This window comes from Perognathus longimembris, chromosome 1 (assembly GCF_023159225.1).
Source record: "Perognathus longimembris pacificus isolate PPM17 chromosome 1, ASM2315922v1, whole genome shotgun sequence".
Taxonomy (NCBI): Eukaryota; Metazoa; Chordata; class Mammalia; order Rodentia; family Heteromyidae; genus Perognathus; species Perognathus longimembris.
Genome location: NC_063161.1, coordinates 158037295 through 158064497, shown reverse-complemented (window position 1 = coordinate 158064497; position 27203 = coordinate 158037295). Strand labels below are relative to the sequence as shown.

At 46.6% G+C, this 27203-nt stretch overlaps 1 protein-coding gene across 1 annotated transcript in view; it reads right to left on the bottom strand.

Annotated features, from left to right (window-relative positions):
* Abl1 (ABL proto-oncogene 1, non-receptor tyrosine kinase) overlaps positions 1 to 26817 on the bottom strand; it is a 104247-nt gene extending 77430 nt beyond the window's left edge. Inside the window, exon 1 of the mRNA XM_048345071.1 lies at positions 26251 to 26817. Within this exon, the coding sequence (XP_048201028.1) occupies positions 26251 to 26386 (136 nt within the window). The 5' untranslated portion in view covers positions 26387 to 26817. The remainder of the gene's footprint in view (positions 1 to 26250) is intronic.
* Between the last annotated feature and the right edge of the window lie 386 nt (positions 26818 to 27203).

Sequence of the window (27203 nt, the reverse complement as noted above, 5' to 3'; positions counted from 1 at the left end):
AAGCCTGCAAGATTATTCTGCTTTGATTCACCCTAACGTCCAAACTTTCAGTATGTGTTAAACTACTAGACCTGTCGCTTAAAGAACAGAGCAGAAGGGATCATGGAAGCCTAAGGGACATAGGAAACACATAGAAGCTGTCGGGTCCCCCTATGCCTCTAGAACCCCAAATAACCTTCATGTCCTCATCTGTCAAGAGAAATAAACACTGGTCTGTTTTAACTAACCACAGGTACACCATCTAGAGGGGCAGCTAGCAAAATGGATCCAAAGACTGACGTGGTCGTCTCTGAAATTCCACTTTTAGAAATGTATTTTAGGGGCTGGGGATATGGCCTAGTGGCGAAAGAGCTTGCCTCGTATACATGAGGCCCTGGGTTCGATTCCCCAGCACCACATATACAGAAAATGGCCAGAAGTGGCACTGTGGCTCAAGTGGCAGAGTGCTAGCCTTGAGCAAAAAGGAAGCCAGGGACAGCGCTCAGGCCCTGAGTCCAAGGCTCAGGACTGGCAAAAAAAAAAAAAAAAAAAAAAAAAAGAAATGTATTTTAGGGGCTGGGGATGTGGCCTAGTGGCAAGAGTGCTTGTCTCGCGTACATGAAGCCCTGGGTTCAATTCCCCAGCACCACATATACAGAAAATGGCCAGAAGTGGCGCTGTAGCTCAAGTGGCAGGGTGCTAGCCTTGAGCAAAAAAAAAAGCCAGGGACAGTGCTCAGGCCCTGAGTCTAAGCCCAGGACTGGCAAAAAAAAAAAAAGAAAGAACTGTATTTTATCCTGGCACTGGTGGCTCACGCCTGTCATCCTAGCTGCTCAGGAGGCTTAGAATTGAGGATCATAGTTTGAAGCCAGCCTAGGCAGAAAAGTCCATGAGACTCTTAGCTCCAATTAAACAGCAAAAAAGCCACAATTGGAGCCGTAATGCCCAAGCTTTGAGTGAAAAAGCCAAGCAAGAATATGAGGCCCTTGAATTCAAGTTCTAGTACCAGCAACAAAGAAAAGAAAGAGTCAGGAAGGAAGGGAGGGAGGGGAAATGTATCTTAAATAAATAGTAGAAATGTACTAAAATAAATCCTGAACTGCAGTGCTGGGTTCAGTTTCCACACAGATCAGATTTCCAGCCTCCTTGTGGCCCTAACAAAGCCCACAGAGATACTGCTACCCCTAAGGATCTCCTTTCCAAAATCACAATCTTAAGACATAGAAATGCATGAATGTTTAGTTAAATTTCCAAAAGGCTTTCAAAGTCAGGAAGAAAAAATATCATTCATATTTAGCATAAAATCATCTTGATAAGGTAACAATTTCTGAAAATGGACCTCTTTAGCCAAAAAGAAATAGGTAGAGGGCTGAAGGTATGGCTCAAGTGGTAGAGCATCTGTCTACCAAATATAGGGCCCTGAGTTCAAACCCTAGTACAAGAGAGAGAGACAGAGAGACACGCAGAGAGACAGAGAGAAAAACAGAAACAGAGAGACAGAGAGAGAGGAAAAGAGGTGTAGAGGAAGAGTTCACCTTTGCACAGCTGGTTGAACAGGTAGATGATAATCTCAGCTCACTATTAATTCTACTTTATCCTCTAAAAAACAAAACAAAACATCCAAATCCAAGGCTTCAGGGATGCAAAACACAAGCTACATGGACCTAGACACATGGATCAAGTCAGAGCAAACCAGGTATATCCAAAAGGAGGAAATGGACACAGACTGCACTCATCAAAACAAAAACCCTGGAGCTGGGAATGTGGCTTAGTGGTAGAGTGTTTGCCTGGCATGCATGAAGCCTTGGGTTCGATTCCACAGCACCACATACACAGAAAAAACCGGAAGTGGTGCTGTGGCTCAAGAGGTAGAGTGCTAGCCTTGAGCAAAAAGAAGCCAGGGACAGAGCTCAGGCCCTGAGTTCAAGCCCCAGGACTGGCAAATAAACAAACAAACAAGAAGCCTGCTAAATCCGTGAACCACAGTTGCAACAGTCAACAGTGCCCCATGAAAAGATCTGCAGTAGCCACCAGCCCACCCACAGGCCTCAACGTTTCTTTCCCTCCAGCCAGTGAAAACAGGACAACCTGAAGGCACTGGGTAGAGAGGACGGAAAAGCATCCTTCATGGAGGAAGCACTCCAGGCTCCTTTGCATTGCCAGTTTTAGCTACATTCCTAGAGAGTAACTTTCTCAATGGCAGGGGGAGGTGCGTAGGGGGCTCTGCCTGTCCACGTTCCTCTCTCAGGCTCTACCCTGCCCAGGCCCACCTACCCAGGTGCCCCAAGCCTTCTGCGCTGCCTCGCTCTCCTTTTCCCTCCCTCCTGCTGGCAGGCATGGAGGTGTGGAGGGAGCAAAGCAGTACTTTTTGTACTGTGTACAATGACTTTTCTCATTCACTTTAGCCTGGAGTCCTCATCAACAACCAAGGACAGAGGTCCCGACAGTGCCCACTGCAGGCAGCTTGGTGGCTGGCCTCCAAATGGTACCAATGACACCGGCTCACTTGCCGGTCAGTGTCTTCCCTCACTGCACGGCCTGCCCCGCACAGAGCCGCAGGCTGGTTTCTGAGCAAGGAAAGAAGTCTGGCCTTGTGTCTCCCAGACACAGCAACAGTGTCCCGAGGACGCTCGGGAGCCCCTGGAGGCGGCTCTGGGATGAGGAAGCGCAGGCGGTAGCCAGCCTGGCCCGGGGTGAGCCCAGTCCCAGCAGAGCTTGAGAGCCCGCGGCTGCAGACGACACTGCACTGCGACTGCTGAGCAACTGCAAGCTGGGACCACTCGTCAAGCTGCTGCTCAATTCCTCACCCACAACAACAATCAATTTATTGTTGTAAGTAAGCCCTGTATTTTAGTTATCCAAGAACAGATAACTAATGGGAGACTCAGAATGTAAGTAACTAACTCAGCAGTCACACAACTTGATGGGGCAGCTGTGGGGTTCTTAAATCCTGCCAGTGTGACTTCAGAGCCTACGCCATTCTAATATGCAGAGGAAAAATGCCCAGTAGGCCTCACAAAGGCAAGAACCACGACTCTCATTAATGCTACCAAACAGCCATGTGATACACCCAGCAAACTGCAGGCATTATGTCAAAAGAATGAATAGACAAGAGTGGAAAAAAAAAATCAAGATGTTAAAAATGGATGGTGGAGCGGGGCACGGGTGGCTCATACTTGTAATCATGGCTACTCAGGACTGCAATTCAAAGCCAGCCCAGGCTGAAAAGCCTATGAAACTTATCTTCAGTACGCTCTTCAGGAAAAGCAGAAGTGGCACTGTGGCCCAAGTGGTAGAGCAAAACAAGCTCGGAGGCAGCACCTGGACTCTGAACTCAAGCCCCAGGAATGGCAAAAAATAAAATAAAATATAAAACAATGATGGCCTTGTGGGTGACAAACTATCTGTCCTTGTTAACTTTTCCCTGTAATGTACACATTTTATTGTACTCACTTCACTTGAATTAAATTCATTCAAAATGGGACCAGAAGGAAAAGAAAGTCACCCAAACCTGCCAGGGCAGGGAAATGTCCTGTGCAAAGGCCCCACAACTGAAATAAATTTGTCATGTCTTAGGGACAGAAAAATGGGCCAATACGGCTGTAAAGTGATGCCCACATGCACATGGGATCGCGTTAGCAGGGGACCCGTGGACCGTGAGGCTCCTGGGGCCCCAGCAGGGAGCAATGTGAGCCCACTGCATTCCTAAAAGTGTGAAAAGTTGCAGAAGAAGACAGGAAGCACCAGTGTCAGCAGAGAGAACAGGACACAAGTCAGGAGTGATGGACTAGATGATACAATGCCTAGAAGTACTTAGCAAATTCCCACACTGTATGCTCCCAGTAAGTTTAATTTGTACATGTCTAGTTTGAAATCACCACAAAATAATTTCCAAAAAACTCACACCATGAATATAACGCGCGCGCGCACACACACACACACACACACACACACACACACCCCAAAAACCTGCCACGTTCTGGGTTGGGAATATGGCTTAGTGGTAGAGCGCTTGCCTAGCATGCATGGGTTTGACTACGCAGTACCACATACACAGAGAGAATCGAAAGTGGCGCTGTGGTCAAGTGCTAGCCTTGAACAAAAGAAGCTCAGGGACAGTGCCCAGGCCCTGAGTTCAAGCCCCAGGACTGGCAAAAAAATTAAAGAAAGGGGCAAGAGAAAAAGAGAAAGAGAGGGTCAACATAGTCTTTCTAAAAAAAAAAAAACTAAAAAAAACAAAAAACCTGCCATGTTCTATATTCCGTGGCACATACACTGTTAAGTTTCTTTAAAGAGGCAAATGATGGTATATTCAAGTGCAAATCTGTGGAAGGGGAAGCGGGGCACAGAATCAGAGGAAACAGTGCATGAGACACTGATGAAAATGAACTATGCAACTTGTGGGTAGAGAGAGGAGGGAGAGATGGGAGAGAATGACGGAACAGATGAAAGGAAATGCACTTTTTACTTTTTTTGGTCAGTCATGGGTCTTGAACTCAGGGCCTGGGCGCTGTCCCTGAGCTGTTCAGCTCAAGGCTAGTGCTCTACCACTTGAGCCCCAGCGCCACTTCCTGTTTTTCTAGTGGTTAATTGGAGATAAGAGTCCTACAGACTTTGAACAGGATCCTCAGATCTCAGCCTCCAGAGTAGATAGGATTACAGACAGGCATGAGCCACTGGTGCCTGGCAGGAAATGTACTTATTACCTGACAGATGAAAAGGTAACTTGGCGTACATCACCTCTAAAACAAAAATAAAGAAAATTTAAAAGGGGGTGGGGGGCTGGGAATGTAGCTTAACAGTAGAGTGCTTGCCTAGTACATAAACAGAAAAAGCCGGAAGTGGGACTGTGGATCAAGAGGTAGAGTGCTAGCCTTGAGCAAAAAGAAACCAGGGACAGGGTTGGGAATATGGCCTAGTGGCAAGAGTGCTTGCCTCGTATACATGAAGCCCTGGGTTCGATTCCCTAGCACCACATATATAGAAAACATCCAAGACTCAACTGGTAGAGTGCTAGCCTTGAGCAAAAAGAAGCCAGGGACAGTGCTCAGGCCCTGAGTCCAAGGCCCAGGACTGGCAAAAAAAGAGGCAAATAAACAAAACCAGTACACGCACTATGAGCCCCTGTGAGAGCCAGGTGCTGTCAGGAAGTCAGCCCAGGTCAGGTTATACCCCAGAGTGGGCGAGGGTCTTCTACTTCCTTCCTTATCTCTATCTACGTTTCTAAATTTTCTTTAAAAATAATAACTTTTTCTATAATGTTATCAATTTAAAATAATTTTAATTTGTGATAGTGGAAAAAGCATGACTTCCTCACCCATTCATTTATTTACGTATTTATGTTTAGTGCTGAGGTTTGAACTCAGGGTCTCGTGCCTGCGCAGCTGGCACTCAACACTTGAGCTACACCCCCAGCTTGCCTTTTTTGCTGGTTATTTTAAAAGGAGAGGGAGTCAGTGGACTTTTTTGCTGTATGAGCCAGTCTTGGAGCTTGAACTCAGTCCTGGGCACTGCCTCCTAAGGTTTTGTGGTCAAGGATAGTACTCTACCACTTGAGCCGTAGCTCCATTTCCAGATTTTTGATGGTTGATTGGGGATAAAAGTCTCATAGAAGCTGGGTGCTGGTGGCTCATGCCTGTAATCCTAGTTACTCAGAGGACTAAGATCTGAGGATCGCAGTTCAAAACTAGCCAGGGTAGGAAAGTCTGGGAGACTCTTATCTCCAATTAATCACCAGAAAATCAGAAGCAATGCTTTGGGCTCAAAGTAGCAGAGCACTTGCTTTGAGCAAAAAGAGCTCAGGGACCGCACCCAGGCCCTGAGTTCAAGCTCCATGACTGACTTTCCTGCCTGGGCTGGCTTTGAATCGTGAACCTCAGATCTAAGCCTCCTGAGTAGCCGAGCCACCAGCGCCCAGCTTCCAGTGGACTTGTATACCTAAGCTGGCTTAAAAGCTGGATCCTCCAGATCTCAGCCTCCTAAGTAGCTAAGATCACAGGCATGACCTACTGGCACCCAGGTTTCCATATATTCAAAAGCAAGATTTGAAGAAATAACTACACAGTCTGCTAAAGGAAAGTCTCAACTATCTCAGAGGAAAATGTTAATTGTTAGCAATGAGTCCTCTGACCACACTGCAGCCATGAAACCAAAGGCAGCAAGGAACAAATGCTGTGCTCAGTGCTTGATAATGGGATGGGCTGCAGGGTGCTAATATGGGTCAGAGACTCTGCTCAAGCTGGCCTGCAATGTGGGACCCTTTAGCCTTCACCTGCCAAGTACTGGAGACGTGGTAAAATGGAGATGCTTCAGCAGTCCTTGGCTTTGTTTTCCTTCTAGTTCTAACAATGCTTCAGAACATGGGCCTTCCTTCCCAGAAAGCAAAAGGGATTCAGGAGACTCCAGGGTTGGGAAGAACAACAGACTCACAAACTAAATCCTGAAGTTGATGAGAAAAGATAGGCACCTCTCTCCCGAAGCCAATAATCAGACGCCAGTGAAACTGCGAATGGCCACAGAAAGGGGAAAAATGACACCTAGTCCTCCAGAATGCCTAGAAGAAAGCTTCTTCCATGAAAAGCAGAACAGCAACATGCTAAGGACACGCTAACGTTAAAGCAGAGTAGACATGTCATGGTATGTTCGGGCCTTTTCACGAAGACCAGTTATGCAGCCTCTTGGAAAGAAATCCCAATGTCTGGTTCCCCCCCCACCCCCGTCACCCCACCACCCCAGATCAGGAAGATCCCAGGAACCACAGAGGCCAAGAGTAGGCACCAAAGTGGAAAGAAGCTTCTAGCACGAACCCTGAAGAACAGGGCCCACCTGAGCCTCCAGTCCTTCACAGGGGCAGGCCTGGGATGCAGGACGGCCTTAGAGGAGGGGGTGTGAAACAATCCTCGCTATCACAATGATACTCCAACAACACCCCATCTGCAGGCACGGCAACTACAATGTGTTCCAGGTGGCCTGTGATGCATACACATAGGTGACTGGTCACATTCCAGCCCCACTGAAAACTGTGCTTGCCTCCAGCACTTCCTGTCTAAGACAGGTACATGGGCTCCACTCCTGGTCCACCACCGACGCTGGCTCTCCAGAGCCAGGCTAGACTCCCTAGTAGCCAGCCCTGCAGGCTTGTGCACACACAGCCAATCATTGATACCACCCTTTCCAGGGACTGGTGGCTCACACCTGGAAGCCTGGCCACTCAGGAGGTTGCGATCTGAGTGTCCTGATTCAAAGAGCCAGGTAGCAAAGTCCTTGAAACTCTTAGCTCCAATTAACATCAAAAAGCCGGAAGTGGAGGTATGGCTTAAGTGGTTGAGTGCTAGCCTTGAGGAAAAAAGCTCAAAGACAGTGTCCAGGCCCCACGTTCAAGCCCCAGGCCTAGCACACACACACACAAAGTTACTACAGGAGACACATGTGGAGTGAGGACGCTCAGGAAGGTGGCTGGCACTCTGATGAATGAGATAATGCCCTCGCTGAGTCAACCTCCTTGCTTAGTAAGTCGAGGACCACTTTGCCTGCAATACCAGCCCAACCTCCAGCTGCTGGAGACAGGCCTGTCCTAGGCCTACTCTTAGCCACTCTGCAAAACTTGACGAATACACACCAAGAAGCCTGCACAGGGCCTGACTCTGCTTATCTGCAAGACCATCAAACTCCCTTAACAACACCCCCTCAAGGAAGGCTTCATTCTAGCCAACTTTATAGCCAAGGGTCTGCAGTCAAGTTTCTGGGGGTAAAGGTCAGGCCCAGAGGTGCACCACCGGGTCAGTGTCTTAGCTTCCTCCTTTCATTCACCTCTTCTGGTCTTATCCATGCACTTTAAGAGAAGGACAGCATGCACTACGCTGAGCACCAACCCACTGCGGGGGGGGGGGGGGGGGGCGGGGTCAGACACCACTGGGCCAGCATGTCAGGATCCACAGGAAGGGTCCCCTTCCTCATCACCCACTCAAGCTCATGGCACTGTCTTTACCTCTCTCCTCTGGGACCAGTCAACCACTGGGCTATGCCATCAGCACTGTATGTATACCATTTCCACAAGTGACAGGTGGGGGGCCATGGCTTAGTGCTAGCCTATCAGCTAAGTGACCGGACTTCTCCAAGACCACCTGGCTGTCACCATCAGGACAAGAACAAAGGCAAGAATTTACAAGCAGCCATGTTTGGTCAGTTAACACACTTGAGAACTTACACTACAGACAGCAACTTAGCAGACTGGAAGAGCAAAGCACCAAGGTCAGTGGGGAAACACCGTGATTACACCAAGGGGCTTCTCAACAGTCAGAGGTGGAAACCTATACTGAATGATACCTTTATAGTAATTTCAAAGTAGGATGCTAAAAGGAACCCAACTAGGATATCACAATGCTAGAAAGGTATGTCCTTTCTCTTTGATCAGTTCTTGACTCTGCTCTGCCTTGCTTTCTGAAGTTTTCTCTCTCAAATAATGGTCCTTGGCCTCCGTTTCATTTCCCCTCATTACTCTGCAAGAACTCAAGCAACAGAAGCTATTGTATGGGACTTAATAAAGCAACCAAATATATGAGCACAATTTATTCCCATAAACCACTAATTCAAGAGAAAATAAATAACTGATACTTATGAGGTAGTATAAAAGGTGATTGGTTGTCCCAAAAAGTAATCTACAGCAAGCTCCACACCAGGGTGAACGGCATCCTGGAGCAGCAAAAGGACATCCATTCCATGCAGACAGCAGGACCCGTGACAGGCTCTTCATTGAAAAAGACAGTTTGGTAAAGAACAACCATGACTTAGAGTCTTTATTATTCATTAAAAAACTAGATAACAGTCACATTTTAAATTAGAATCCAAGCATATCATCAATTCAGACACCATTTTTAAAGCAAGTTAGCAGACAAGGTAAGACGGAACAAAGGAGATATGGGACTTGTTAACGGACCACACAATATGACAAGAATCCATCTCCTTTCCTTTAGTTATGATTTATTCATGACTTTCTTCCTAATATTTATGAAGGTAATGGGAAAGGGAAAATGAAAAGGTATGCAGTTTCCACATGAAAAGATACTCACCCACATTAGTTATCAGAGAAAAAATTAACTAAAGCCAAGCCAAGACTACTGGGGCTGGGAATGTGGCTTGGCGGTAGAGTGCTTGCCTAGTATGCATGAAACCCTGGGTTCCATTCCTCAGCACCACATACACAGAAAAAGCCGGAAGTGGCGCTGTGGCTCAAGTGGCAGAGTGCTAGCCTTGAGCGGGAAGAAGCCAGGGACAGTGCTCAGGCCCTGAGTCCAAGGCCCAGGACTGGGGAAAAAAAAAAAAATCTCATGAATAGCACCAATGCCCTGAGTTTAAGCCCCGGGACCACCACGCACACATACCCACGAACGCACATATAAAGACCAGCTCAGTGGTTGCCAGAAGGTATGGATGGGAAGTGTGACTGAAGAGGGACAGCAGGAGGAAGATTATCAAATTATGAAAATCTTTTGTGTTCTGTAGTGGCAGTTGCACAAATCTATACATGTATTAAAATTCATAAAACTGACATCAAAAATACAATTTTACTGCTGATTAATTTTAAAAATAACTTTAGGTCCATGGATGAGCACTTCCCATAAACTCAGGGCTCACTATCATCTGCTTTTTCATCCACACTTCTTAAGATAGAAGTTTAAGTCCCTGAGATTCTTATCTCTAATTAACTACCCAAAAGCCTGAAGTGGACCTGTGGCCCAAGTGGCAGAGCACTAGCCTTGAGCAAAAGCAGCTCATGGACAAGTGCTCAGGCCAAGTTCAAGCCCTAGGCGGGACCAGCGCCCAAAAACAAATAAACAAAACCCACAAAAAACCTGCTGGGTCCGGTGAATTAACTCAACATTTGCAGTCCCTAGACAGATAAGCAGGGGCTGGGGATATGGCCTAGTGGCAAGAGTGCCTGCCTCATATACATGAGGCCCTGGGTTCGATTCCCCAGCACCACATATACAGAAAATGGCCAGAAGTGGCGCTGTGGCTCAAGTGGCAGAGAGCTAGCCTTGAACAAAAAGAAGCCAGGGACTGTGCTCAGGCCCTGAGTCCAAGCCCCAGGACTGGCCAAAAAAAAAAAAAAAAAGAAAACCTAGACAGATAAGCAATGGTGTGTGCAAGGCCAACTGCTCCTGTCTTTTTCCTATCACCTTAAAAGCAAATAGCCAAAATCAGGAGACTGAGTTCGTGTTCCAGTAATCTAGTGATAACAATTTTCCAGAATTCCTCCTGGGATGCAAACTGAGCTAATGGTCAAGCAGGCCACACCTGTGACCTGGGACTGTTTTAACTGCAGACTTTTCTCATCCCTGGCCCCCAATTCTCCCTATTTAACCTGAAGCCAATGTCTGAACCTCTGAGACAAGTGAAGATGTACTGAAGTGCTGTCATCCCATGGCTGCCACAGAATAAACCCCCTTTTTCTGCCTTTCAAAAATAAGAATTTTTGGACAGGAAAACAAAAAGGCTACACTGAGAAATTTCCCTTCCCCCACTTCACCTAGGAAAGGCATTCAAATTCTCAAGGATCATGCTCTTCTTTAAATTATGCTTTAATTATACTTATGTATTTCTTTTAATTCTGATAGTTTAAGATCACAGAAAGTGGGGCTGGGAATATGGCCTAGTGGCAAGAGTGCTTGCCACGTATACATGAGGCCCTGGGTTCGATTCCTCAGCATCACATATACAGAAATGGCCAGAAGTGGAGCTGTGGCTCAAGTGGTAGAGTGCTAGCCTTGAGCAAAAAAGAAGCCAGGGACAGTGCTCAGGCCCTGAGTTCACAGCCTAGGACTGGCAAAAAAAAAAAAAAAAAGATCACAGAAAGTTACAAAAATAACACAGCATTCTGCATGCTTTTCACCTGCCTCTCAATGAGACGGATAGAGAGACCCCTATCTGTTCAGGGAATGGGGTAGGGTTCATGCTAAAGCACAATTAAACACTGTTAGCTTTGTTGAGCTTGCCTTAAGATTTTATTTCAAACATCCTATAAATGTTTTCTTCCTTGGCAAATGAATGAGTGAAAGCAGCAGTAGTAGCCATTAAAGCCTTTGAAAGGCAGACTCTTCCCTTCTACCCTTACACCTGGAACAGGGAGCTGTCAACCCATAGCAACCGGCTACACTGCCCTCATGGCTGGCTGTTTTGGACACTTTATGATCACTCTGGGAACACTCCAGCTGCACTATCACTGAGCTCTAGCTCCAGCCCCGGGAAGCCAAGCTCCAGCCAGTCAAGACTGCTCCAGGCAAGCCACAGGGGGCCCTGGAAAGCAGTAACCCAGGCAACAGAACCCAGAGAACCTGACACAGCCCTGCGGTGCTCACTCCAGACACTCAGTAACTCAGAAAGAAGCCAGTCAAGGGCTCAAGGCGGGACTGGGACTGGTCCTTACTTCAGGCTATGATGAGTCTCTATTTGCGACTAGTGCAACTGGTAAAAAGACACTCCTTCATTTACACACCAAGCCCATGCTATCACCTCTTCCTGGCTGTTCAGCCCATTTTGTGCTGCCATCTGGTGTTGCACCATTAGGCCCAATAAAAAGGCTTCTCTAGAACAGTCTAAACAACAACAACAAAAAAAAGTGGAGTGTAAAAATGCTCCTATATGAAAAGGGCCACAGAGAAGCGCATCCATCCACTCATTCTCTGGCTGGTAAAGATGATGGAAAACAGAATGTGGCTAAGTAGCACAGGGAAGAGACTAAAGGAGGAGACTATTCTCCTAGTCTCCAAATGACTAACACAGAGCGCCAACTTCCTTCAACTCCTTGACATGTCTTCATTTGACAGGGTCCTAGACTCATGAGCCAAATCATCCATCTTTACCACTTAAATACAAAGCACCAATACTCTATGAGGCTTGCAAATTCGTTAGGCTTCTGTCCATATAATAAATCCTTCTAGCTGAGCACCAGTGGCTCACATCCATAATTCTAGCTACTCAAGGAGGCTGAGATCTAAGGACCATGGTTTAAAGCCAACCAAGACAGACAAAACTAGGAGACACTTCTTTCCAAATAATCAGCAAAATGCCAGAACTGGAGGCATGACTCAAGCAGTAGAGTGCCAGCTGAGAGAAAGCTACAGACCCTGAGTTCAAATCTCAGTACTGGCACAATAGACAGACAAAGAGAAAGAAAAGTTTGCTTTAGTGTGCAATCTACCTTGGGTTGACAACCACATACACTCACAAACCTGAGAACTTCCCTGCAGCAAATTAATCACAATGTATCACAAACCCAAACCACTTCATAAATCCATCTTCCACATAGGTTCATAAAACCTTCGGAGGCTGACAAAAGAAGGGGAGGAAATGAAATGTGCTAAACAAGAAATGGTAGATTTAGAGATTAGAGAACTTTGTCCCCAATTAGTAAACTATCACTGGAGGAAAAGAAGAGTGGCCATGTGGTCAGTCAGAACACTAAAGGCAAGAATGGCCAAAGTCCCAAACAAGGAACTCCTGAGGTGGCCATGTTCACACCACCAAGCCAGAGCAATCTCTGCAGCCTCCAAATGGCCCACAGAATCACTTCAACAAAAAAGGAAATGGGCTGGGAATGTGGCTTAGTGGTAGAGTGCTTGCCTCGTATACATGAAGCCCTGGGTTCGATTCCTCAGCACCACATACACAGAAAAAGCTGGAAGTGGCGCTGTGGCTCAAGTGGTAGTGTGCTAGCCTTGAGCAAAAAGAAGCCAGGGACAGTGCCCAGGCCCTGAGTCCAAGCCCCAGGACTGGCAAAAAAAGTGTGTGTGTGTGTGTGTGTGTGGTGTGTGTGTGTGTGTGTGTGTGTGTGTGTGTGTTTTGCTGGGCACCAGTGGCTCACATCTGTAATCCTAACTACCCAAGAGATGGAGATCTGAGGACTGTGGTTCGAAGACAGCCTGGGCAGGAAAGTCTGTGAGAGCCTTATCTCCAATTAACCACCAGAAAACCAGAAGTGGTGCTGTAGCTCAAGTGGTAGAGAGCTAGCCTTGAGCTGAAGAGCCCAGGGACCAGCGCCCAGGCCCAGAGTTCAAGCCCCATGACCAAGAGAGGGAAAAAAAAAAGCTGTATTTATGTCCTCATGCAGGATTTATAGATAATCCTGAATTACCATCCTCTCTCAGGCAAACTACTCCCCACAATAGTGGTGTATTTTTCTCTCTTCTTCTTGCTCCCCTATAGCCAGGAAAGCACACAGAACAGGAGGTGAACTCCAGTGTACTCTGCACTCACACTGCCAACACATGGTCAGCAGACAAAGCCATGACTTTAATGTCGTATGATTTTAATTTGGCAAGGAGACAAAAGAATCATGAAATTGTCAAGAGACAGAACTCCTGTATACACTCTAGAGCCTGTTCTGGGGTATGCTCTGAGTCTGTAAAGACAAAATCCATAGCTGGAAAGATGTATCTTAACCCACCTGGCCACAATGTTAAGCCTTACTTGTCCAGAGCACTTATTTATTTAGTTATACCTTCAATTTGTTGAAAGCCCACACTGCTCTTAAAAATAACATTTTAGCCATTATCACATGAGCAGAGGTTTGGCCATTTAGCAATTCTGAAGTTCCACAAGAAATACAAAATTCCAACATTGAGGAGCATTTTCATGCATGCCTTTTACAGAGCAAGAGCTAAAGTCTGTTATGGAAAGAATGCAGGCTGAAATCTTGAGAAGGTCGGGATGAGAAAGGTAACTGTGAACATCCTTTTCCTCTCCACGAGGTCCTGCTTCCTAACATGGGCTGCACATGCGCACAGAAGGGAGGGGAGGGAACCTCATGGGTAGGTATCTCCCCCTCCTATAGAAGACTGAAAATCAAAGCAACATGGTGCTCTCACTATCAGGAAGGCCTGCAAGAAAGCACCTGAGGAGCAGACAGCTACACGGCTGTGATCCTTCTTACCTGCTAGCCCTCAGCTGCTTGGTCTGATAAAAACACACAGGCCAGAATAGCGCTGTGGCTCAAAGGAATAGAGCTTTAGCCTTGAGCAACAAAAAGCCCAGGGACGGTGCTCAGGCCCAGAGTTCAAGCCCCATGACACACCCCTCCCCCACCCCACACACTGTGCATGTGCATTAAAAAAAATAATAAAAGTTTTGTTTTTAATGAAAGGAACTGCATTTGTACACACCAAGCGCTTTCTAACAGCCATGCTGTGTTTTTCAAGTTGGGGTAGAAACAGCCCTGTGGGTCCCAGTCTCCTGCCTGACACCCCCTATTCTGCACCTGTCCAAGGGACAGCTAGATGTGGCCCTCTCAGCTGACTCCTCAGTCCCCAAGGGGACCACAGGGACAAGCTACAGCAACCACACTCTCACTCACAGTGAGACCCTGCAGGGCCTGTGCCACCTGCTTTAAACCCATCCTACCTCCCCTCTCGACTCACACCCTGCAAACCTGCCGGCTGACTTTCTGGGACCATCTCCTCTCTCTCCAGCTCCTGCTTGCATATTCCCTAGAGCATGGGAACATGGTCTCCTCTTCCCCCTGCTCCATGGCATACACTGCTCTCTTCTCTGTGAGGTCTGCACTTCATGTGTTCTGCTGTGCAGTCTCTTATATCTCACCTGAAGAAAACACCTGAACACGCTCCACAGAGACTTCAAGACCACATTAAAGAACTGAGATCTAAGCTAGGCACCAAAGTTCACACCTGTAATTTCAGCTACTAAGAAGGCTGAGATCTGAAGATCAAGGTTTCAAGCCAGCCTGGGCAGGAAAAACTGAGAGATTCTTATCTCTAATTAACCACCAAAAAGCCAGAAATAGAACTATGGCTCACATGGTAAGAGTGTTAGCTTTGAACAAAAAAGCTAAAGGACAAGTGCTTAAGCCCTTTGTTCAAACCACAGTTAAGGCACCAAAAAAAAAAAAAAATCCTTAAAAGTATCAAACCAGGGGCTGGGAATTTGGCTTAGTGGTAGAGTGTTTGTCTAACATGCATGAAACTCTGGGTTCAACTCCTCAGCACCACATAAGCAAAAAAGGCTGGAACTGGCACTGTGGCTGAAGGTAGAGTGCTAGCCTTGAGCAAACAAGCTCAGGGACAGCGTCCAGGCCCTGAGTTAAAGCCCCAGGACTGGCAAAAAAAAAAATCAGTAGCACAGAATAGTACTTATGCATACATATATGAGATTTGTTTGCTCAAGAAAGGTCTAAGACATCTTTAATGACGACTGCTATTCCTCAGAGTTGCGACCATAGCAGGGCATGAAGCTGCAGAGTTTCAGACATACAGACTTGGGGGTGAGGGCTCTGGAGCTACCTGAAATCTCACCAATACCACTGCACAAGGCCTAGCAGAGAAAGCGCATTTTCACCTGTAGCCGTAAGACCTGGTATCTGGGTAAGAAGAGCTGTTTACACACAATCCATCCTCTGTGAATTAGGGCATGGCCTCCGGTTTCCCTGGTAGGTCGGAGAAGAGGAAGCTTGAAGAGCAGCAGTCATGTACATCAGTAAGGCTCTGTGCTGGATGAATAACTGCAAAGCTATGTGTGTATGTCATCTGACTCACTGCAGGCCAAGCCCCTCGAGACGATGCCCACCCATCGCAGCCGCCGTTGGGGCAAGCATGTGCCAATGTTCCTCACAAACGTCTATCCCTGCAGGACAGCTAGAGAGCCTGCGTGGCAGGGTAACACTCGTGAGTCTAAGCATGCGCCTCTCATCTCCACTGGGCCCTCCCTCTTCACAACTGTTTGTATGCGGCATGTGTCCCCTGCCCCAGGTCCATTCAGTGGCAGAGCTGAATCTCTACCAACCAATGCCTTTTCCTGAGCCTTCTCCCACTGTCCTTCCATTATGTTCTCCCTGGCTCTTCTTTGCTTCTGTCCCAGACAGTATGTGTATCAGGACAGGTGTGGGCTTGCCCCCTCTGGTACAACCCAAAGGGCTTGGTCACAACGCATATTCCAACATGGTAGCTGGTCTTCGGGCTCTCCTCCATCTCCAGGGGGCCTGCCATGGCTGTATGAGTTCTGGATGGTCTTGCGGCCACCAGCACTCACACATACAAAGCAGCTAACTCCTGGGCCTAGGAACTTTGTACCTAAGCACAGAAAAGCAGCAAGCACCAGGTCCCTCCCAACTCTGCCGATGAAGAGCAGACTAGCTGGGCCTGATGGCACACAACCATAACCCTAGCATGTAGGAGGCTGAAGCAGAAGGAGCACTGAAGAATAGGCCAGTTGGGCCTGGTAGCATTTACAAGGCTGAAGCAGGAGTCCAGTGTAGGCTACAAGCAAGTTCCAGGCCAGTCTGGGCTACATAGTAGCACCCAGCTTCAATAAAAATAAAAAAATAATAATAATAAAAATGCTAGAGGCCTACCTGACTCAAATGATAGAGGGCCTGCCAGCAAGCACAAAGCCCTGAGTTCAAGCCACAACACTAGGGGGAAATTTTTTTTTAAAACAATGTTAGGTACAAAGATGTGGTTCCCTTGTCTGTGTATTTGTTGAACATCTGATACGTGGTCCAACACAATAAACCTTGGAAACATTGTTTTAACTGAAATATGCCAGTCATGAAAGGACAAATATGGCACAGTTTCAGGTACAAGAGGGCACGGCACAGGGACAGGAAGTGTAACAGAGGGGAGACAGAAGGGAGAGGAGGGTTATCATCTTTTTTTTTTTTTTTTGGCAGTCCTGGGCCTTGAACTCAGGGCCTGAGCACTGTCCCTGGCTTCTTTTTGCTCAAGGCTAGCACTCTACTGCTTGAGCCATGGCGCCACTTCTGGCTTTTTCTGTATATGTGGTGCTGAGGAATCGAACCCAGGGCTTCATGTATGTGAGGCAAGAACTCTACCACTAGGCCATATTCCCAGCCCCAGGGTTATCATCTCCTAACTGAGTAGTTTCTACGTGGGATGTGAAAGTTCTGGAAATACATAAGGGCCATGGCCCCATCAGGCAATTTTTATGCACATTTTGCCACAATAAATACAAAGAAAGAAGGGCTGGGAACCAGTAGCTCACACTAGTAATCCTAGATACTCAGGAGATTGATACTGAGGATTGTGGTTTGAAGCCAGCTTGGGCAGGTTAAATCCAACAGACTTTTACCTCCAATTAACCAGTAAGTAGAGGTGTGGCTCCAGCCTTGAAAAAGCTAAGCAAGTGTACAAGGCTCTGAGTTCAAGCCCCAATACAAGCACAAGAGAAAAAAAAAAAAAAGGAAAATGAGGGAGGGGAGGGAAGGAAGCAAAGAATGAAGGAAACATTCAAGTACACTTTCTAGGAAAATAAATCCTAGAATACATAAAAAATAAATTATCTGTCTGAAAACTCTCCTGTTCTACAGTAGGTGGATAACAAGTTTGACCTCTTTTATTTTGTGCTGGTCCTGGAGCTTGAACTTAAGAGTTTAGGCACTGTCCCCGAGCTCCTTTTGCTCAAGGATAGCACTTTACCACTTGAGCCATAGCAATACTGCAACACTTTCAGATCTTCCTGAGTAGTTTACTAGAGATAAAGAGTCTCACAGACAGACTTTTCTGCCCAGCCTAGCTTTTAACTAGGATCCTCAGATCTCACCTCCTAAGTACCTAGGATTACAGGCATGAGCCACCAGTGCCCAGCTTGTAGCTGTTATTAAACAAGAATTTAATTTTTTTTTTTTTTTGGCCAGTCCTGGGGCTTGGACTCAGGGCCTGAGCACTGTCCCTGGCTTCTCTTTGCTCAAGGCTAGCACTCTGCCACTTGAGCCACAGAGCCACTTCTGGCCATTTTCTGTATAGGTGGTGCTGGGGAATTGAACCCAGAGCCTCATGAATATGAGGCAGGCACTCTAGCCACTAGGCCATATCCCCAGCCCGAATTTAATTTTTTTTTTTTTTTGCCAGTCCTGGGGCTTGGGCTCAGGGCCTGAGCACTGTCCCTGGCTTCTTTTTGCTCAAGGCTAGCACTCTGCCACTTGAGCCACAGCGCCCCTTCTGGCCGTTTTCTATATATGTGGTGCTGGGGAATCGAACCCAGGGCTTCATGTATGCGAGGCAAGCATTCTTGCCACTAGACCATATCCCCAGCCCCAAGAATAATTTTTTTTTTTTAATGATCTCACTATGCAACTCATACAGGCTGGCCTTAAAATCAAGATCCTTCTGCCTTGGTCTCCAGAGTGCTAGGATTATAGGCGTGGGCCACCACACCCAACACTCAACACACACACACACACACACACACACACACACACACACACACACACACAAAATGGGCCTCCCTATTCTGCATTGTGGTAAAATACAGAAAATGAGGTGGTTCTGCCTGTAGTTTACTTAATAACCCAACTATACATGAAACTAGGAAATATTGTGAGACAGTATATGATTAAGTATTCATTTGTGCTGCAGAAACATTACAGGGCAGAGGTCACAGAAACTCAGCAAGGACCAGAGATAACAAACATGGAAGGTGGGAGACTGGAGCGAGAGCGGTGCAAGGGTAGGTGGGCTCTGAAGACACAGGGTACAAAAGCAAAGTGCAGGAGTCAGGGAACACAGGGGCCAGCGTTGGGAAGAGGCCCAGGGAGTTTCCTCTTCTCAAAGACCAAGTCCAAAGCAGCCACTTGAATCCCTTAGGAGACTCAGATGATAATGCTGACAGCTCCTACGGGCGTATCACAGTGACAAGTCCCTCTCCCTCACACCAGATAAATGCATCTATTTCCAACACATTCATTTCCAGTCCTTAGCTAACACAAATGACTGCACATTTTCTTCCCATCTTTGATAGGACACATCAATTAATTAAATCAGATAGAACACTTGCTTAAGCCACCTTTGGACGTATTTTTTAACAGTACTATTCCACAAAAAAAAAAGGACAAACTTGTTTCCTTCTAAATTACAAGTTTTGTTTTTAGTTGTTTGGTTTTTGCCAGGCTATGTATGGAGCATTCCTTACAAGTGCTCTAGGCAAGTGTTCTACCACTGAGCTACATCCCCAGGCCTTGGATCTTTGAGGGAGGAGGGGCTCACTCTGTAGCCCAATCCTCCTGCCTCTGCCTCCAAAGTACTAGAATCACAAGCACATGTCACCATCCACAGCTTATAAAACATTTTTTTTTTTGGTGCTGGTACCTGAGCTTGAACTGAGCACATCACAGTCTCTCTTGGCTTTTTCCTGCATGGCTGGTGCTCTACCACTTGAGCCAAACCCCCCAGATCCACTTTTCCACTGGTTTACTGGAGTCTCTAGGACTTTTATGTCTCAGCTGACTTCAAACACTGATTCTCAGATCTCATCTTCCTGAGTAATTCCTATTATAAGCATGAACCACTGGTGCCCAGCTATAAGCACATTTTTTAAATGGGCCATAAGGCTTCATGAAAAATAAGAAATGCAAACAATATATATGATTACTGGAAATAACAGGGTTTTTATGAAACGTAGATACATACAATTTATGTTTTCATAGTTCATGTGCATCAGTAGATGGATGTGCTTCCAAACAACCTCTAAGAGGCTGCTCACAGAACTCAATGGTGTAATTCTCCCACCTTCCAAAGTAAATGGATATTTAGCATAAGTTAACAGTGATGGAATGATGGTGCTGACCTATCAAGTTCCTCTCACTGTGACCCTAAATAATGTTTCATTTGAGAACCACAAAGTAGTTTTGAACCGAGAGTAAATAATGGCTTAAGATGACTTTCAGGTCTGCTTGACTGAAAGGTGGGACCACCCACACTGGGGGTAATGTCACCCAAAACAGTTCTACTCAGGGGTCACCCAGTTGTTTCAGGGTTAAGAACTGGTTCCTAGCTGGGCGCTGGTAGTCCAGGCCTATAATCCTAGCTATTCAAGAGGCTGAAATCTGAGGATCATAGTTGCAAGCCAGCCTGGTCAGGAAAGTCTGTGAGGCTCTTATCTACAAATAACCACCAGAACACTAGAAGTGGCGCTGTGGCTCAAAGTGGTAGAGCACTAGCTTTAAAAGAGCTCAGAGACAGTGCTCAGGCCCCGAGTTCAAGCCCCATGACTGACAAAAAAAAATAACAGTAATAATGAAATTTATTTTCAGTTATGCTCATAACAAAACATTTTACAAAAATAACACTCTAAACAGCATAGATGTACTAATTCAAAGTTAGAAAACATAAAAATAAATTTTAAAGTCTTTACAATTTTAAGCATTACAAGACTTAAAGTTTACAATGATTTTATATTAAAAACATCTACTGGGGGGGCTGGGAATATGGCCTAGTGGCAAGAGTGCTTGCCTCGTATACATGAAGCCCTGAGTTCGATTCCCCAGCACCACGTATACAGAAAATGGCCAGAAGGGGCGCTGTGGCTCAAGTGGCAGAGTGCTAGCTAGCCTTGAGCAAAAAAGAAGCCAGGGACAGTGCTCAGGCCCTGAGTTCACGGCCCAGGACTGGCAAAAAAAAAATCTGCTAAGAAAAATGGACTGGATGCTGGTGGTTCATGCCTATAATCCTAGGTACTCAGGAAGCTGAGATCTGAGGATCACAGTTCCAAGCCAACCATGGCAGTAAACTCCATGAGACTCTTATCTCCACCAGAAAACCCGAAGTGGTGCTGTAGCTCCAGGAGGTAAATAAATCACTAGCCTTGAACAAAAGAACTCAGAGACAGAGCCCAGGCATTGCATTTAAGCCCCAGGACCAGAGGGGAGGGGAGGGGAGGGAAGAAAAGGGGAGGGGGAGGGGAAAGGGAGGGGAGGGGGAGGGGAGGAGGAGAATATATGCACAGTGTTGATTTTTTTGCAGGTCTTGGGTCTTGAACTCAGGGCCTAGGACTTGAACTCAGGGCCAAGGACTTGAACTCAGGGCCTAGGCACTGTCCCTGAGCCTCTTTGTGCTCAAGGCTAGTGCTCTACTACTAGATCCACACAGCCACTTCCAGCTTTTCTGAGTAATTTAATGGAGATAAGAGTCTCGGACTTTTCTACCTGGGCTGGCTTCAAACCCCAGTCATTCCTCAGATCTCAGCCTCCTGAGTAGAGAGGAGTACAGGCATGAGCCACTGGTGCCAGGCTGTGCAATGTAACTTTTGGACTTAGTAGAAAAGAAACATAAACAGGATTGATGATGAATTAAAATCATTCCTATGCAAAAATTGAGCCCCTACCCTCTCCACAAAAGATTCAAACGAATATGAAAGTGGAACACGCACACTCATGAACTACCACTAAATGTTCTCTTCCACCCGTGACTGCAAGATGTGCACATGGAGACTTGGTCCCTGGCAAACATATCCACTCTCATGCCTTAAATACCTTCAACCTGAGGACACCAGTTCCTCTCTCCAGCTGGGACTACTTCCCAGAGCTCCAGCATGCTGTCCTACCTGCTTGTCTGATGTGTCCACCTAGCTGTCTAACACCTGTCTCAAATGTAGCACACCTCAGCAGCTCCTGATCTCTCCTTCCACTCGAACACATTCCTCAAGTACTTAAAGAAAAAAAAAATTTTTTTTTTTCAGTAAAAGACAAGATCATTCCCCCAGGTACTCAGTTCACAAACCTAAGAGCTACTTTCTCACACCTCACTGAGAATCTAAAAGCAGATCCAAAGTACAGATGGCTCAGCCTCCAGATCAATCCAGAATCTGACCCTCTGCCTGCCACCGCCCTGGTCCCACATCACCATTCTCATCTAGATCAGTGCAATCCAGCCCCACCCAGAATCCTGCTTTCCCCTCCTCCGCCCTCAGCCAGACCACAACCTTAGAGGTTCTGTCAGATCACAGAGCAGGCTTCCCAAACCACAGGCGTGAAGGTCCACACCCTGCAATGGCCAGCAGACTCCACTCTTCTCCAGACATTCTGCCTGCATGCCCATTTTACCCTGACATCCCTCCTGTGCTCTCTGTCCAGCTACACTGGCTGGCCACTCTAGGCACACTCTGCTGGAGCTTTCTACCTGACGCTCAGCCTTCAGTGCTTTATTTATGGACACGTCCTCAAGGCTTGCTCCTCCCCTCCCTCCTTCAAATGCCACCTTTGCCAGACCTCCCTACAATTATCATAATTATCGCCTCCCCAACATTTCCTCCTCAGTGCTCACAGCTCTCTTTCCCACTGCATATCCTTATCCAGCCGATGATGCTGTTTCTCCCACTAAAACAAATAATCCTAGGAGTATGGGTATATTTGTGCTCACCAACAAAATGCTGGTGACTAAAACACTGCCTAGCACCTGATGCGTGCTCAAGAAATATTTTTAACCAGGTGTCAGTGGTTCCCACCTAGGATCTTAACTACTTAGGAGGCTGAGACCTGAAGGGTCACAGTTCAAGACTAACCAGATCGGAAAAGTCCTCAAGTTGAGGCCTTGAGTTCTAGCCCTACTATCGCTAATGTTGAAGGAAAAATAAGGACACACACACACACCCCCAAAAAACGCTTACGCTCACACCTGTAATCCTAGCTACTCAGGAGGCTGGGATCTGAGGGTCATGGTTCAAAGCCAGCCCAGGCAGGAAAACCCATGACACTCATCTCCAATTAACCAGTAGAAAACTGGAAGTGGCACAATGGCTCAGAGTTGTAGAGTGCTAGCCTTGAGGGGGAAAAAAAAAAAAAAAAAGCTCAGAGACAGCACCCAGGCCCTGAGTTCAAGCTCTACAACCAAAAAAAAAAAAAAGTTAAAGTTTTCTCCTTCAACTTAAATCTCAATTTCCTAAGAGATCTAAAGTCCTTCTATCATCTCGCTATATATACTTAAGAAGACTGGGGCACCAGTGTCTCACGCCTGTCATCCTAGCTACTCAGGAGGTTGAGGTCCGGAAGACAGTGTTTCAAAGATGACCTGGGGGCTGGGGATATAGCCTAGTGGCAAGAGTGCCTGCCTCGGATACACGAGGCCCTAGGTTCGATTCCCCAGCACCACATATACAGAAAACGGCCAGAAGCGGCGCTGTGGCTCAAGTGGCAGAGTGCTAGCCTTGAGCGGGAAGAAGCCAGGGACAGTGCTCAGGCCCTGAGTCCTAGGCCCAGGACTGGCCAAAAAAAAAAAAAACAAATCAAAGATGACCTGGGCACAGAAGTCCATGAAGCTCTTATTTCCAAAACAATCAGCAAAAAGTTAAGCGGGCGAGTGTGGCTCAAGTGGTAGAATGCCAGCTGAGCAAGCGTAAGGCACTGAGTTCAAATCCCAATACCATGCAGACTGGTTTCCAAATGGCTTTTTCACTGCTGGCCTGCAGTATACATCCTTACATGCCCTCGGGAGAGATTCCAGAGGTTCTTAAAGGTTTTCATGTCTGGCCCTCTGTATACCTGAAAATTATCCATAGCCTCAAAGACCTTTAGTTTATATAATCTCAATATTTACCACATTAAAATCTTTAGCCAAAGTTTAAAGTATATTAATTTATTCATGCTAAGATAAAAATTGTTAGTTTCAGAAAATAAAAAGTTTTCCCCAAAAAATAAACTTTCTAGATAGCTGTAGACATTCTTCTTTTTGTTTTTTGTTTTTGTTTTTGTTGCCAGTCCTGGAGCTTGGACTCAGGGCCTGAGCACTGTCCTGGCTTCTTTTTGCTCAAGGCTAGCACTCTACCACTTGAGCCACAATGCCATTTCCGGCTTTTTTCTATATATGTGGTGCTGGGGAATCGAACCCAGGGCTTCATGTATACAAGGCAAGCACTCTTGCCACTAGGCCATATTCCCAGCCCACATTCTTCTTTAATATTATATCAAAATCTCCCGACTGGCTAGGAATGTAGCTTAGTGGTAGAGTGCTTACTTAGCATGCATGAAGCCCTGGGTTTGATTCCTCAGTACCACATAAACAGAAAAGGCCAGAAGTGGTGCTGTGGTTCAAGTGGTAGAACATCAATCAGCCTTGAGCACAGAGAGGCTCAGAGACAGAGCCCAGTCCCTGAGTTCAAGCCCTAGGACTGGCAAAGACAAAACAAAACAAAAAACCTCACAACTGGTAGTTTTTAAAGGCTAGTAACCAGAAGCCACACCACCAGTGATCCCCTACATTCTGCAACATTAAAATGGATTCCCTAACTTCTTAATTTAGGAAGAACACAGTATACTGACACCGTTGCCTACCTAAAACTGATGCTAAAACAGAACCACTAGCCAGACTCTAGGGACTCATACCATCCTAGCTACTCAGGAAGTTGAGGTGTAAGGATCCAAGTTAGAAGCCAGTCCAAGCAGGAAAGTCCTGGAGACTCTCGTCTCTTACCACCAAAAATGTGGAAGTGGAGCTGTGTGGCTCAAGTGGGAGAGTGTCAGCCTTAAGCAAAAAAGTTATGGGATAGCATCTAGGCTCTGAGTTCAAGCCCCAGTACAAACACACACGACAAAACAAAAAGAATGTAAGAACTGTCAAATACTAGTTCATCCAAAAGTGCCCTTTTTTTCTTATAGTCACCCACTGCTAGGAGGTATTTGTGATTGAATTTCAAAGTACATGCCACAGGGGCTGGGAATATGGCCTTGTGGCAAGAGTGCTTTCCTCGTATACACGAAACCCTAGGTTTGATTCCTCAGCACCACATATATAGAAAAGGCCAGAAGTGACACTGTGGCTCAAGTTGGCAGAGTGCTAGCCTTGAGCAAAAAGAAGCCATGGACAGTGCTCAAACCCTGAGTTCAAGCCCCAGGACTGGCAATACAAAAAAAAAAAAAAAAAAAAAACCACACAAAACAAAAAATCAAAGTACATGCCACTCACACACAACTTACATTTGCTTACAAAGCGAGGGGGCGCAATTGATTTTTTTTTTTTTTTTTGGCCAGTCCTGGGGCTTGAACTCAGGGCCTGAGCACTGTCCCTGGCTTCTTTTTGCTCAAGGCTAGTACTCTGCCACTTGAGCCACAGCGCCACTTCTGGCCATTTTCTGTATATGTGGTGCTGGGGAATCGAACCCAGGGCCTCATGTATATGAGGCAGGCACTCCTGCCACTAGGCCATATCCCCAGCCCCTCAACTGATGTTTTAATATTAGGTTCACAGCCTGAAAAATGCCCAGCTCTTAATTAATTGGTTCTTGGCTGGCCTCTGCTACTAGACATCGGTCTAATCTGACCCTTAGCATTAACCTCACACAGAATTACTAGAAGTCAACAAAGGAGCATGTACTGTCAACACTGAAATGTCAATGATGTCCATACAGTTGTCAAAGACAACCTTTATTGCCCCAGATGTCCCTGTGAAGCAGAAGGGAAGGTGAAGTAAGGAGAAGGTGTGCGTGCTCAGGTAACAAAGAAGTTGCTTCCCCACCCTGCCTTTCTCTGTGGCTCCAAAGTGAGGATTTCCAAGTTCTACTTCCCATTGAAAAGGTCAAGAATATTAGTGTCGGCTGAGCTCTACAGTTCTGAACTTTTTTTTGTTGATCCTGGGGCTTAACTCGGGGCCTGGGCGCTGTCCCTAAGCTCTTTTGCTCAAGGCTAGGGCTCTACCACTTTGAGTCACTGCTCCACTTCCGGTTTATGAGTGGTTAATTGGAGGTAAGAGTTTCGAGGAGACCTTCCTGCCTGGGCTGGCTTTGAACCTCAATCCTCAGATCTCAGCCTCCTGAGTAGCTAGGATTACAGGTGTGAGCCACCAGCGCCCTGCTGGCTAGTTCTTTGCACAGCATAAGTCACTTTGAGATTATGATTTTTAAAAAGTAGTAAAGGAAGCCAGGCGCCAGTACCTCACATCTGTAGGAGGCTGAGATTAGAGGATTAGAGGTTTAAAGCCAGCGAAGGAAAAAACCTAGAGACTCTAATTACCAGCAAAAAGCAGGAAGTGGGTAAAAATGCTAATAAAGAACACTGGAGGCCCTGAGTTCAAGCCCCAGTATACAGAGAGAGGAGAGAGGAAGAAAGGGAGAGGGGGAGAGAGGAGAGGAGGGGTGAGGGAGAGGGGGAGAGGGGGAGAGGAGGAGAGGAGGAGAGGAGGAGAGGGGGGAAGAGGGGGGAGAGAGAAAGGACAGAAAAAAAAAACTAGTAATGGATTCAGGTACATGAGAAGAATCAGTGTCCCCAGGAAATGAAATGAGGCCCTGGAACAGTAAAATGATTTGTTCAAGGTCATTGTCAACAATGAATAAGTGGGATCAGACAAGAATCAAGCAACTTCAACAAAATGTTTTTAACTCATAACTTTCTGATAGGAAGCAAAGTTCCATCAGAAACCACAAGCGAAATGTAAGTAGAACAGGAACCAACAGACATAAAGTGCTGTGGGCTATAGAAAGTTTTTTGATGGCCTACACCAAATGCACAAAACACTGGACCAGAAATCTTGAAAAAGCACTTACCATGTTCCACAAAAACATTGCAGTGTAGACCCCCATGCCTGGAAGATTCCTTCTTCCCTGTGCCCTTGATAAAGTGCAGGGCAGGCAAACTTGGCCTCCTCTGGTCCCCAAGAACTTTTCCAGGCTGCTGCCCCATAAAGCAATGATAGGCACCCCTTTCCAGAAGAGGGTTCAAGATATTCCAGAAAGGTCGGTGGGCTTTAGGAGGAAATAGTTATGTATTTAGAATTTCACATTCACCAGTAAATGAGGTCAATCTTGTATTACAGAAAGAAGCTGAGTCTTAAGTTGACACATGTAAACAGATGTTCATTATTTTTGCAGTTCCTCGATCTTGAAGTACTGTCGCTGCAAGGCTACCCCCAAAGTTTCTTGACCTTTTTCCTTATATGTTTATTTTACAGGCTAAGTTTTCAGAAGAAAACCTTTGACAGAAATGTTCAGAGGGGATGTCTAAGCCGGCTAACAACACTAAGGTTTCGATGCCCAGGCAGAAAGGAAACGTGGGTCGTCTCTGGGTGCTTGTCCACCACTCTTCCTGGGGAAGTGGCCGTCACCCTATCTCAGTTTCTCCACCTTCCCAACAAATTTCCTGCCGCGCTCCTTCCCCTGCCCAGCTCTCCGGAAAAGGACTTCAGCGGCAGCTCGCCGGAGCCGGAATGCACAGCCAGCAACTTTCAAGTCCGCTTTTTAAAAGGCCTGTGAAACCAATCCAGACTTTTCCTTTGCATTGAAGTTTTGGGCTGCGCTGAGACCAAAGGGGCCGTAGGCGACATTGGAAGAAATCAAGGCATCAGCGGCTCTCTGGAGCAATCTGGGGGGCAGCAGAGGCCACTTGACAGCAGGGAGGGGATCTGAGTTTGAATGGGGGGCTCCCAGGTCTGACCTGGGCCCAGGATCCACAATGAGGAGCGGCTCCGGGGTGAGAGGGAGACGTGCCCGGGCGGGGCACG